Here is a 14,064-nt window from a genome sequence, read left to right as displayed (position 1 = left end):
AGAAGTGCTGGAAATGTCCAGTTCACTCCCAGTTCCGAAAAGTGCTTCCTCCCACTCGTCCAATGAAATTAGTTTAGACTATTCCTTCCGTTTACCAACTTCCGTCCACCATGTTCCCTTTCTTAAGGGGGCAACGTCAACCGGCCACAGTCCACCCCTTCTAAACAATTTCATTGGCTGTTCATACTGTCCATCCAATCCAAAACGATATTTACAGTTCGTGAGTAAAGTTCATAGTCCATTCCGGCTATGCTCAGACGTAGATGATTCAAAAGTCCAAGAAAATCAGAAAATGAGAAAAATGGAAAATAGTTCATTTCTTCACTGATGAAGCGAAGAAAAGGGAAACAGGGATTCTCAGGGTCTCTTAGTTGACTCAGAGCTCTCAGGGATCTCAGGGTTCGTGCACCGTAGATTCCTCGTTGATTCTTCCTTTGGACGCGATGTAGCTGTACAACAGTTCGAAATTAACCTCTTTCAGCTAAAGTTAAATTTCTTTGTGGAATACACTGAATTTCACCATTCTCTTGCATTACCCAATAAGTGTGACCCGGACCTTCAGCTGAAACCACCCCTCGGACAGGTTTAGCCTCTCCTGAGGGTGAAAATACCCAAACAGTTTTACCTAACAGATTCTTTTCTCTAACAACAGGAACTCTATCACCTTCTACTTTCCGTAGCAAATCTGAATGTGCAGGTCCAGCTCGGTTCACTGAACCTCTACTATTTACCAGCCAGGTTGCTTGTGCTAAATGTTTTTCCCAGTTTTTCAAAGATCCACCTCCCATGGCTTTGAGAGTGGTCTTCAACAAACCGTTGTAGCGTTCAATCTTCCCTGAAGCTGGTGCATAGTAGGGAATGTGGAATATCCACTCAATACCGTGCTCTTTTGCCCAGCCCTTTACAAGGTTGTTCTTGAAATGAGTTCCGTTGTCTGACTCAATCCTCTCTGGAGTTCCGTGTCTCCACAGGATCTGTCTCTCCAGACCAAGAATGGTGTTGCGTGCAGTTGCATGTGGAACTGGATAAGTTTCCAACCATCCAGTGTTTGCCTCTACCATAGTAAGCACGTATTGCTTACCAGAACGAGAACGTGGTAGAGTGATGTAGTCAATCTGCCAAGCTTCACCATACTTGTACTTGGACCATCTGTCACCATACCACAAGGGCTTAAGTCGTTTTGCCTGCTTAATAGCAGCACAAATGTCACAGTCATGGATGACTTGCGTGATAGCATCCATGGAAATGTCTATGGATCTGTCACGAGCCCATTGGTATGTTGCATCTCTGCCTTGATGTCCTGACGAATCGTGAGCCCACCGAGCTAAGAATATCTCACCTCGGTGTTTCCAGTCGAGATCAAGATTAGAGTCCATGTCTACTTGAGAAACTCTTGCAGCTAGATCTGCCTGATGGTTGTGTTGCTGTTCCTCAGTAGCTTTGCTCTTAGGAATGTGAGCATCAATGTGTCTCACTTTCACTGGAATTCTCTCGATTCGATCAGCAATGTCCTGCCATAGGTTGGCTGCCCAAATGGGTTTTCCTTTTCTCTGCCAACCACTCTTCTTCCAGTTCTTTAGCCAACCCCATAGAGCATTGGCTACCATCCATGAGTCGGTGTACAGATAAAGCTTTGGCCATCTCTCACGTTCAGCCACGTCGAGAGCTAGCTGGACAGCTTTTACCTCTGCGAACTGACTGGATTCTCCTTCTCCATCTTTCGCTTCTGCAACTCGGCGTGTTGGACTCCACACTGCAGACTTCCACCTTCGCTTGTTTCCAACAAGACGACAGGAACCGTCTGTGAACAAAGCGTATTTCTTTTCATCATCAGAAAGGTCATTGTAAGGAGGAGCTTCCTCAGCACGAGTTACTTTCTCCTCTGGAGGTTTAGCACAGTTGATGCCTTCAGGCCAACTTGAGATCACCTCCACTAGACCAGGTCTTTCAAGATTTCCCATTCGAGCTCTCTGTGTTATCAGAGCCATCCACTTGGACCAGGTTGAGTCAGTGGCATGATGTGGTGTGGATCCTTTGCCTTTGAACATCCAATTCAAAACTGGTAATCTGGGAGCTAGAAGAAGTTGTGATTCAGTTCCAATCACTTCAGAAGATGCTTTTACTCCTTCATAGGCAGCTAGAATTTCTTTCTCTGTTGGTGTATAGTTAGCCTCTGAACCTCTGTAGCCTCGACTCCAGAAACCAAGAGGTCGTCCACGTGTCTCACCTGGAGCTTTTTGCCACAAGCACCAGGTTGGACCATTGTCACTTGCAGCCGTGTACAAAATGTTCTTAATGTCTGGACCATCTCGGACAGGTCCCAGACCCATTGCTTGAATTACCTCTTGCTTTATCTGGTCAAAGGCTGCTTGTTGTTCAGGTCCCCAGTGGAAATGGTTTCTCTTTCGAGTTACATCATACAGAGGTTTCACAATCTGACTGTATCCAGGAATGTGCAGTCTCCAAAATCCCACTATCCCCAAGAAACGTAGGGTCTCTTGCTTGTTTGTGGGACTTGCCATGGTAGAGACTCTATTTACCACATCCACTGGAATGTGTCGGCGTCCATCCTGCCACCGCACTCCCAGAAACTGAATCTCTGTGGTAGGTCCTTTCACCTTGTCTCGTTTGATGGCAAAACCTGCATTCAGAAGAATGTCAATGATTTTGTTACCTTTCTTGAAGACTTCCTCAGCAGTTTTACCCCAGACGATGATATCGTCGATGAACTGGATGTGTTCTGGAGCACCTCCTTTCTCCAGAGCATCGTGGATCACTGCATGACAGATGCTTGAGCTGTGGATCCAGCCCATTGGCAGCCTGTTGAAAGTGTACTGGATTCCTCTCCAGGTGAAAGCAAACTGAGGCCTGCATTCCTCTGCTATGGGAATAGAGAAAAATGCATTAGCAATGTCTATGGTAGCATACCATTTGGCCTCTTTGGATTCCAGCTCATACTGTAGTTCCATCATGTCTGGTACTGCTGCACTCATAGGTGGTGTTACTTCATTCAGGGCTCGGTAGTCAACCGTCAGACGCCAGTCTCCATTCTGCTTCCGCACAGGCCACACTGGACTGTTGAAAGGTGAATGAGTTTTGCTGACGACTTTCTGACTTTCCAACTGACGAATCAGATTCTGAATGGGCAACAAAGAGTCACGGTTGGTTCTGTATTGTCTGTGATGCACAGTCTGAGAAGCAACCGGCAATTTAATGTCCTGTATCTTATGTTGTCCCACAACTGCAGATTCATCAGAAAGTTCAGGTCTGGCAGACAGCTTCAATTTTTGTCCATCAATTTCTATTGAAGCTACTCCAAAAGCCCATTTGTAACCTCTAGGGTCTTTGAAACGCCCTTCTCTCAGAAAATCAATTCCCAAAATACAAGGTGCATCAGGTCCGGTCACAACTGTATGCTTCCTCCATTGTTTACCAGTTAGACTTATATTAACCTCTACCTTACTTAACTCTTGAGATCCACCAGTGACTCCCAGAATAGTTATAGACTCTGATCCCTGATAATTTGATGGTACTATGGTGCACTGAGCTCCTGTGTCAACCAAGGCCCTGTACTTCCGAAATTGTGAAGTGCCAGGCCACTGGATGTACACATCCCAATAGATTCTGTTATCTCTGTTATCCCTCTCCTCCCCCTGGCGGGAGGCAGGGCACCCCTAGTTATGGGGAACATGTGCACATGTGCATTGCACATATTGTGCAGGGTTATAACTTTGCATGTTATAACTGGAGCCACTGTTGGAGCCATAAGAGTCGTTCTGGGGAACTGTAGAAGTAACAGCTACCCTTCTGGTATTGCTACCTCGGGTTCTGCCACTTTGCAATTCCCTCAGTCTCCTGAAAAGATTAGAAGTTGGTTGGCCATCCCAGCGGTTCATGTTCTCACCAAACTGATCACGCAGAGTTATCCAAATAGTTCTACGTGATTGCCTTGGTGGTCTGTTTTGGAATGACCTGTTTTGGAATAACCTGTTTTGGAATGACCTCCTTGGAGGACGTGTATTCCTTACAGATGAAACTTGTACCCACCTGGAGGGAGAATTGAAATTATCCCTTTGTGCCAATTGGGATATGGAATTTCTAAATTCATCTTTTAACTCTCTTATGCAATTCTGTATATCACCAGACATAGTTTTAATGGCCGAAACCAAAGAACCACGTGTCATGCTATCCTCCAATTGTCTCATTTGATCACTGAATTGGCCAACCGTGGGAGAAGCTCCACCATAACTTCTTGACACAATTCTGCTTGCCAGAATGTTTGCATAATTAGAAGGAGCAAGTTTGATAATCTTTTTAGCAAGACCGATACCCACAGGAATGTCATCAGGATTCAGAGTTTCATGTTCACCATAGAGTAGCTCTCTAACAGCAAATTCTCTCAAGCGCTTAATTCCCTCATCTATGGTAGTCCAGGGTTTAGGATTCCAGGGAAGGTCATCTCGGGAAGGGTATCTCAGGGCAACCGCTATTAAAAGGCGTATCCACAGATTAACCTTACCGAGAGCTTCGCCTAGATGTCTATCTATTCCATTGTCCCTTGAGAGAGTTCCTAACTGAGCTGCTGACTTGTCTCCAACTGTTAGAGCTGAAGCACCTGTATCATAACACCTACTAAGCCAAGCTAGAACTGGCTCCTTATCTGCCCTAGTGAAATCTTTACGGACATTTCGCAATTCTTCCCGTGGTGACGAACAGTCTGTAATGTCATCTTCATCTTCATCTCCCTGAATTCTTTGCCCATAAAATCCTGCTGTCATTCTCCTAAGGATCTCTTTAAGCTGAGAACCACCTTTGCCAGCTGCTTTCCTAGCTTCATCTCTATCCTGCTTTGCTCTCACTAGGTTAGCTAGATCTTTAAAACAAACCTTCTCTTCCTCCTGAGCAGGATCTTTTAGAGTAGAGGGCCCCTCACCAGGATCAGTCTCCACCTCTTCTTCTCCATCTTGGGCCTTTGCAGCTCTGGTCTTTAAAGGAGCCACCTTAACTGGAGCTGTGTTTGAATTTACAGCCACCTTAATGGAAGCTGACAGGTCCTGAGATAAATCAGCTGCTGGGGCAGTGACTTCCGGTCCCACCGAGGGAGTGGGTGGAAGTGACGTTGCTCCATTAATGGCCGATGGAGAAGAAGAAGAAGGAGAAGGAGTGGGAGAAGGAGTAGGTGCCATGTTGATACCAGCCGATGCCCTTGGCTGCTTGCTAGAATCAGCAAAGTCATTTAGAGCTGCTTTACCAATTAACTTTTTAGCCTTCTTTTTAACTGACACGGGTTCTCCACAGTCCTCGTCACTAGATGACTCTGGGACTGACCTAGAGCCACGGCGTTTTCTTTTTGATCTAGTTTTAATAACAAAACACGCCCTGGACACCTTTTTCTCTCGCCGTAAAGAGAACAGTAAATATGTGATTACCATCACCAGCAACAGATTTATACACATCAAATAAATCACTTTTGGATCCCAGGCATCACCTAAAGTTACTCTCTCCTCAGGCGGAATCTTAAAACCCTTTATCTCAATTGGGAGAGTGGTGGAGGTAACATTCCTGTATCTCACTGGCCATAATAAATTAATACATTTTCCATACCATAATTTAACTCTATACATAACCCACATATAAATTGTCCGCACCAAATATTTACCCAGGTAATCCAAAATCAAACCCAAACAATACCTGTAAACCAGAGCCCCAAAAATTGAAAAGAACAATCGCTCCATAAACCACAATACCTTCATGTTTGCTAATTCAGCTGGAAAACACTAAATCAATCAAATAATAAATTAAACTAATTATCTGCCGCACGTTGGGTACGCCAATAAAAAAAATGTGGTGGGTTTGGAAGGATAAGGCTGAGAAGCCTCCTCCCTTCCCCCTTGTAAAGTAAAAGGGAAAAAAAAATTGAAGAGAAAGGAAAAAAAAAACTCGCAAGCTGAATTAGCAAAGCAGTGGAGCTATATTTACAAAGCGATGTAGGGTTTGCAGGGGATTATTTACAAATTTACAATATCTACAATATATACAAAGATATACAACAGAGTAACACAGAAATGAGAGTAATCCCTCTCGGCAGAGAGGTCCCCCACCTCCGCTCTCCCCTCTCTTCCCCCCCTTTCCCCAGATCAGGTTAGAAGAGAGAGAAAGCGAAAGAAAGAAGTTAAAAGCAGTTTTGTGTTAATTGGAAAAGAGTTAATATACAGGCCTGGTATCTTGTTTTCAAGGCCGGGGCCTTGGCAGAAAGCCCAGGACAGAAAGCTGTTGCCTGAAGAAGAGGCGGAAGCAAGACTGACTGAGAAGTGCTGGAAATGTCCAGTTCACTCCCAGTTCCGAAAAGTGCTTCCTCCCACTCGTCCAATGAAATTAGTTTAGACTATTCCTTCCGTTTACCAACTTCCGTCCACCATGTTCCCTTTCTTAAGGGGGCAACGTCAACCGGCCACAACTCTCTTCCTGGATCAGAGCTTCCTCACACCAGGAGCCATGGGAATACACCCTGGGAAAGCAGTTCCTGAAAAGCCCATCTTCTGAGCCATTTCATATAGGTCAGCATATACTATTAGTTTTGTTTTAATGAGATTTCTGAGGTACCAGAGGTTTTCTGGTCCTTCCATGGCCAAACAGAGCCCAGCCCACACTTTAGCACAGAGGAAAATATAGGAAGCAGACATAAAAGTACAAAATTCTGTTCTATTTAAGTCAATATTCCATGATGGATTTGGGGGCTTCTTTGCTAACCTCAACCAGAATCTCCTCTTCCCCTTTAGCACCATTGAAGCCAACAATTGCTGGGGGCAGGAGAGCACCTTGGGTTGGACAGGAGTCACTCTTTCTTCCCCTAGAGACTGGAGCATCCCTTCCCCAGAGCAGCAAGGACTGATGAGCCTCCTGCCCACTCACCACCTGGACCCACCATGGGGAGGCTGCTGCAGTATTAGTCCATGGAGACTCAGGGCTAGCATGGCCTCATGGCCCCCAAACATGGCTAGTGGCTGTGGGTAACTGCCTTTGCCTGAGTGGTGCAATGGAAGTTTCTAGGACAGTTTGGGGCTTTCTAGAAAGAAGAGGAGGAGGTGCAACATTCTACAAGGAGGGTCAGGCAGGCAAGGCCTTCCAGAAGAGAAGCAGAGTGGGATGGGAGAACTGGGGGCATTGTTTCCTGCTCTGTCTGATCTTTCACAGCCTTGAACCAACAGATACAAAGGAGTAAAATCAACCTTCTGGCAAACATATGGTTGATCACCATTACCCCAAGCTGAAAATAGTTGGGTTGGACCTCTGTAGAAAGAAGCTGTCACTCAAAAATGATTTAAACCCAAACCTCACTGAACAGCTGTGCTGGGAACAAGGTCCAGTTCTCCCTGACATGGAAGCTTCCCTAGCCAAAATTGTCCCCATCTGTGTCAGACCCACTCTTTGGCAATGGAGGAGTGCTGGTGGCATGCAAACCTCTGCAGAACTGAAACCACTTGGACCTTCAGGGAGGTTTCTGAGAAATAATGATGGATGGGAACAAGCCTGAGTCCAGCTAACAATGTGACATTCAATGAAAGTCTCTCTCCACGCCTTCTTTTTCTTCCTCTTCCCCCCCAACCCCCCTCCTTCAAGCTATTATTCACCAGCTTTATTCAAAACATTCATCTTACTCCTGACATGAGAGAGAGAAAATCTGTTGTAGCTCTTTGAGTCCCTTTCACCAAGATGATGATTTCCCTTTGCCTGTTTCTACACTGTTTGTATAAAATCCCTTGTGAACCTTCTGGGGCTCAGCCAATAATGTCCCTGGGCACACATTTGTTACCATAGCCCACAAAGCTTTTTGAAGATGAAGAAAAGCAGCTGTAATTTCTAATGATGATTAAGTGAGTTTTCTGCAAGTGGTTGTGGACAGTGAGTCATCTCCAGGGACTGGACCTTTGGGACAAATGTGCTCCAAATGTGAGAGACTACTGAAAGAGGTACCTTGAAGGAGTGGAATCATAGTGTCATAGAATCATAGAATGGTCTGGGTTGGAAGGGACCTCCAAAAGTCATCTAGCCCAACACCCCCTGCAGTCAGCAGGGACATCCTCAACTAGATCAGGCTACCCAGAGCCCTGTTGAGCCTCATCTTGAATATCTTCAAGGATAAAGCCCAAACCACCTCCCTGAGCAACCTGTTCCAACATTCCACCACCCTCATAGTAAAAAACATCCATCTAAATCTGCTCTTCTCTCATTTGAAGCCATTGCTCCTTATCCTGCCACTGCAGGCCTTTATAAACAGTCTCTCTCTATCCTTCTTGTAGGCCTCCTTCAGGTACTGAAAGGCTGCTATTAGGTCTCCTTGGAGCCCAAAAGCCAACCATGTCTTGGACTATACCCAAAGCAGTGTGGGCAACAAGACAAGTGAGGGGATTCTGCCCCTCTGCTCTGCTCTGCTGAGAGTCCTCTGCAGTTCTGGGTCCAGCTCTGAAGTCCTCAGTACAAGAGACACATGGATCTGCTAGAGCTGGGCCAGAGGAGGTCATAAAAATGATCCAAGGGCTGGAACCCCTCTGCTGTGAGAGAGTTGAGGTTGTTCAGCCTGTAGAAGAGAAGGCTTTGAGGAGACCTTAATTGTGGTCTTTCAGTTCTTAAAGGGAGCCTACATGAAGATGGGGACAAACTTTTTTAGGAGGGCCTGTTGTGACAGGAGAAGGCGTGATGGCTTTAAAGAGAAAGAGGAAGATTTAGGGACAAGATAGAAGGAAGACGTTTTTTTACCATGAGGGTGGTGAAACACTGGCCCAGGTTGTTCAGAGAAGTGATAGATGTCCCACTCCTGAAAATATTCTAGGTCGGGTTGGATGAGGCTCTGAGCAACCTGCTCTAGATGAAGATGTCCCTGCTGGCTGCAAGGGTGTTGGACTGGATGACATTTAAAGGTGCCTTCAGTCTCCAAATATTCTATGACTCTATTAACTAATGAAATATGCTTTGCTTTTGTCTCAATCTTCATGTATTTGGGATCCTACACAGAAGCAAGGTATAATTTTGGCTTAGGAAGAAACTGTTGAAAGTCTTTGTGATAAATTGTAATTATCACCTGCCAGAGGAAGGGAAGGATGTAGAGTGTATTCCAGATCACAGGCAGGTTATGACTAGGTGCATTTTATTTGATCCTTTTTCCTTTCTTCTGTTAAACCTCATTAATACCCTGAAAAGAAACAGGCAGCAGATGATTCATGGATTCAGAAAATGGTTTGTATTGGAAGGGACATTAAAGATCATCTAGTTCCAACCACCCACCATAGACAAGGACATCTTCTTCTAGCCCAGGTTGCTCAAGGCCCCATCCAACCTGGCCTTGAACACCTGCAGGGAGGGGCCATCCATGACATCCCTGGGCAACCTGTTCCAGTGTCTCAGCACCCTCACTGGGAAGAATTTCTTCCTAATCTCCAGTCTAAATCTGCCCTCCCAAGAGCCTTCTTTTCTCCAGGCTGAACAGCCCCAACTCTCACAGCCTGTCCTCACAGTGGAGGTGCTCCAGCCCTCTGATTGTGGAACAAAAGAGATCCTAGGCAGAAATGCAGGCTCAAGACATGCATTTTGCTGAGTTTTTCCAGATGGTGGCCAGGTCTGTGTGCAACTTGTGATAGTGGTGATCAATCAGAAGCTGGCTAGAAGGTTGATTTTACTCCTTTGCATCAGTTGGTACGATGCCATGGAAGATTCCCAGGCGGAAGGGCAGGAAACAATGCCCCAAAGTGGTGGAATGGCACCACAAGTTCCCACATAAGGCAGCTGCAGGTTCCAGGGAGGCTCAGCTCAGCCTGAAGACACCTCCATCCCCTAGTATGAAGTTTAACTTCCCTCCAAATCCCTTGGAAATGGTGGTGTGGGCATCACTCCTTCTTGTGCACTGCTCTCTTAAGGAAGCTTCACTTTCAGTACCCTTCTCTTTCAGGCCATGAGGTTGAATATGCTTCTTGCTGCTTCCCTCCTGCTCCTTCCTCCACCACCGCCCTGGGCTATTTCTCATGCTTTTCCTCACTCTCTGTCAAGCAGTGTGAATCTAGCAGCCCTGTCCAGTTGCCTGCTCTTATGGGGACTCTTACCTGCCAATAATCAAATTCTGTGTTTGCAAGGGAAAGACCTGAGGTCTCTTGGGTTTATGGAGCTGAAAACCATGTGGTACTGCTTTCACAGCTCACTTGCCCAGGAGTCCTAAACTTTGCTGTCCTACTGGTGCATGTTTTCCTTCTTGCTCATTGCTGCCCTGGCTTTCCTGGGTCAACAGATTCAAGCTTGCACTTTCCCTTTGCTGTCTTTTTCTATTTGTATGGTGGAGGTGGGCAGGGATCATAGAATCACAGAATGTTAGGGGTTGGAAGGGACCTGGACAGCTCATCCAGTCCAACCCCCATGCCATGCCAGGATCCCTGTACTAGATCACACAGGAATGCATCCAGGCAGGTCTTGAATATCTCCAGAGAGGGAGACTCCACAATCCCCCTGGGCAGCCTGTTTCAGTGTCTGTCACCCTCACAGTGACAGAACACTGTGATTGTGTCACTCCAGTGTCATTGGGCATCACTGAGCAGAGCCTGGCTCCATCCTCTTGGCACTCATCCTTTACATATTTATCAACATTAATAAGGTCACCCCTCTGGCTCCTCTTCACAAACTACAGAGCCCCAGCTCCCTCAGGCTCTCCTCATAAGGAAGATGTTCCACTCCCTTCATCATAGCTCTGTGCTGGACACTTTCAAGCAGTTTCCAGAGGTCCTTCTTGAACTGAGGGGCCCATAACTGGACACAATATTCCAGAAGTGGCCTCACCAGGGCAGAGTGGAGGGGAAGGAGAACCTCTCTTGATCTACTAACCACAGCCCTTCTAGTTCATCCCAGAATGGCATTGGCCTTCTTGGCCACAAGATCACATTGCTGGCTCGTGGTCATCCTTCCATCCACTAGGACCCCCAGGTCCTATTCCCCTTCACAGCTCTCCAGCAGCTCAGTCCCCAACCTGTTCTGGTCCTTGGGGTTGTTCTTTCCCAGGTGCAAGACTCTACACTTGCCCTTGTTGAATTTCATTCAGCTTCTCCGTACCCAACTCTCCAGCCTTGCAGATCTCTAAATTTTCACAGAATCACACAGTGGTAGGGGTTGGAAGACCATCTAGTCCAAGACCTCTGATAAAGCAGGGTCACCCAGAGCATGTTGAACAGGACCAGTTGAGGTGGATTTGGAATCTCTCCAGGGAAGGAGCCTCCACAACCTCCTAGACAGTGTGTGTGTGTGTGGGGGGGGGGGGGGGTTGGGGGGAGAATACTTTTACCACAAGAGATTAGACTTTGGGGGAAACCTCCTAATATTAAAACTAGTTTGGAGTGGATTAGGCCATCTTGGCAGCTCATGGGATCTCTATCAGGGGTAATTTTTGTTAGGGGAAAATATTAAAGCCTAGTTTTAACACCTGACATGCTGTTGTAACCAGCCAGATGGAGTGAGCAGTGTTTCAAGGTCTCTGTTATCTCTGTTTTGCTGTCAAATCCTGTAGGCAAATATTGATGTGTGAATCTGGTGTCCACACCAAGAACATCATGGCTCTCTGCCAGCAAAACTCATGGGTTTGGTCCAGTGTCCTGAATTCCTGTTGCTGAAGGGCTGGGCAAGAAGAGATGCTGTGGTCTGGTTGTAGGGGGAATAATGGTTTAGGGATTCTTGTAGGAGGTAATAAATACTCCACCCCCATGGCACAGAAGACATCACAGAATCAACCAGGTTGGAAAAGACCTCAGAGGTCATCAAGTCCAACCTATTACTTAACACTTCTTGACCACAAAACCATGGCTTCAAGTGCTACATCCAATCTTTAACACCTCCAGGGATGGTGACTCCACCACCTCCCTGGGCAGCACATCCCAATGGCCAATTACTCTTTCTGTGAAGAACTTTCTCCTTGCCTTGACCCTAAACCTCCCCTGGCACAGCTTGAGACTGTGTCCTTTTGTTCTGCTGCTGGTTGCCTGTGAGAAGAGACCAACCCCCACCTGGCTACAACCTCCTTTCAGGTAGTTGTAGAGAGCAACAAGGTCTCCCCTAAGCCTTCTCTTCTCCAGGCTAAACAGCCCCATCCTCTTGTGAGCTTTGAAGGTTCAGATATATTCAAAGGACATGGATAGGGTAACTTGGTAGGTGCTGAGTTTATGCCAGGCATATCTGCAGGCAGATGATGAAGGCAGCAAGATCAGCTGCTGTCTGCACCACTCACTGGTGGCATAATGCCCACATGCCCTGTCTGTGCTCTGGGTATCTCAGGGTGGATGTGGTTCTGAGCAACCTGCTCTAGTGTGAGGTGTCCCTGCCCCTGGCAGGGATGTTTGAATTAGGTGATCCTTGAGGTCCCTTCCAACCCTGACAATTTTGTGATTCTATGACACCTCCTCTTATTTCTTCTCTGATGTGCAAAGCTTACCCCAAAGGAAAGTGGAGCGAACATCTTCCCACAAAACCTGTGGCCTTCTTTCAGGAGGAAGATGAGATAAAGCCACTCAGATGGAGGCCAGCTCCACCAGCCTCAAGAGGCTGAAGTTTGGGAAGCTGAAGGTGGTCCGGCGGCGCTTGCTGCAGCGGTATGAGCACCAGCCCTTCATCTCCTGCCTGGCTGGTTTCTACAGCTGCCGCTGGAAGCGCTACCAGCGCAGGAAGACTGAGCCTGGGAAGTGCTGCTGCAAGACGGTAAAGTAGCTGAAAGCCAGCATGGATCTTCACTCCTCTGTAGGCACAGATCAGTACAAGCTGACAAGGGGTTGATCTCATGGGCCAAAGACATCCTTAGGTTGACCATGAGCCAGCAATGTGCTCTTGTGGCCAAGAAGGCCATCTTGGGGTGGATCAGAAGGGCTGTGGATAGTAGGTTGAGAGAGGTTTTCCTCCCCCTCCACTCTGCCCTGGTGAGGTCCCATCTGGAATGTTAGTATTCAGTATCACTAAGGTTGGAAGAGACCTCAAAGATCATCGAGTCCAACCTGTCACCACAGACCTCATGACTAGAGTAGGGAGGACACTACTGCCCACTGCAGGCTTGAACTCACAACCTTCCCATTAAGGGTCTTATGTGCTACCAACTGAGCCACACTTGTCCCATCAATTGTGTCCAGTTCTGAGCCCCTCAGTTCAAGAAGGACCTCAAGGAACTGCTTGAAAGTGTCCAGCACAGAGCCACAAAAATGATGAAGGGAGTGGAACATCTTCCTTATGAGGAGACCCTGAGGAGCTGGGGCTCTGTAGCTTGGAGGAGTAGACTGAAGGGTGGCCTTGTTCGTGTTTATAAATATGTAAAGGTTGAGTACCAAGAGGATGGAGCCAGGCTCTGCTCTGTGATGCCCAATGACAGCACAAGGGGCAATGGGTGGAAGATGAGGCATAGGAAGTTCCATGGAAACATGAGGAAAACTTTTTTTCACTGTGAGGGTGACAGAAGACTGGAGGAGGCTGCCCAGTGGGGTTGTGGAATCTCCGTCTCTGGAGATATTCAAGACCTGCCTGGATGCGTTCCTGTGTGATCTGGTCTAGTTGCTCCTTCTCTGGCAGGGGGGTTGGACTGGATGATCTTTTGAGTTCCCTTCCAATCCCTAACATTCTGTGATTCTGTGATTGCCCAAGAGAGTTTGCATCCTACTGATATTTCTGGGGTTATTAGATTTTGCTCTAAGTGTTTAGTATATTGCTTTTGAGGACATCCTCCTGGGCACAAGGCACAGGGAGAAGGGCAACAAAGTGTGTCCACAGAAAGGCAACAAAGCTGGTGAAGGGTCTAGAGAACAAATGTTATGAGGACTGGCTAGGGAACTAAGATTGTTTAGTGTGTAGAGGAGGAGGCTGAGGCGAGACCATATTGCTCTCTACAACTATCTGAAAAGAGGTTGGAGTGAGGTGGGGGTTGTTCTCTTCTCTCAAGTAACTAGTGAAAGGACAACAGGAAATGGCCTGAAATTGTCCCAGGTAATATTTAGATTGGAAATTAGGAAAATAATTCTTTACTGAAAGAGTGGTCAGGCACTGGAACAGGCTGCCCTGTGA

The 14,064-nt window shown here is 46.8% G+C and overlaps 1 protein-coding gene across 1 annotated transcript in view; it reads left to right on the top strand.

Annotated features, from left to right (window-relative positions):
* The window catches only part of GDPD4 (glycerophosphodiester phosphodiesterase domain containing 4), a 72,414-nt gene that overhangs the window by 12,130 nt on the left and 46,220 nt on the right, over positions 1-14,064 (top strand). The window contains 1 exon segment of the mRNA XM_068139664.1: positions 12,512-12,720. Coding sequence (XP_067995765.1) covers positions 12,538-12,720 — 183 coding nt within the window. The 5' untranslated portion in view covers positions 12,512-12,537.

Source organism: Melanerpes formicivorus, unplaced genomic scaffold (assembly GCF_026170545.1).
Source record: "Melanerpes formicivorus ecotype bairdi unplaced genomic scaffold, bMelFor1.0.p_v2 SCAF_1, whole genome shotgun sequence".
Taxonomy (NCBI): Eukaryota; Metazoa; Chordata; class Aves; order Piciformes; family Picidae; genus Melanerpes; species Melanerpes formicivorus.
This window is presented reverse-complemented; position numbering and strand designations above follow the sequence as displayed.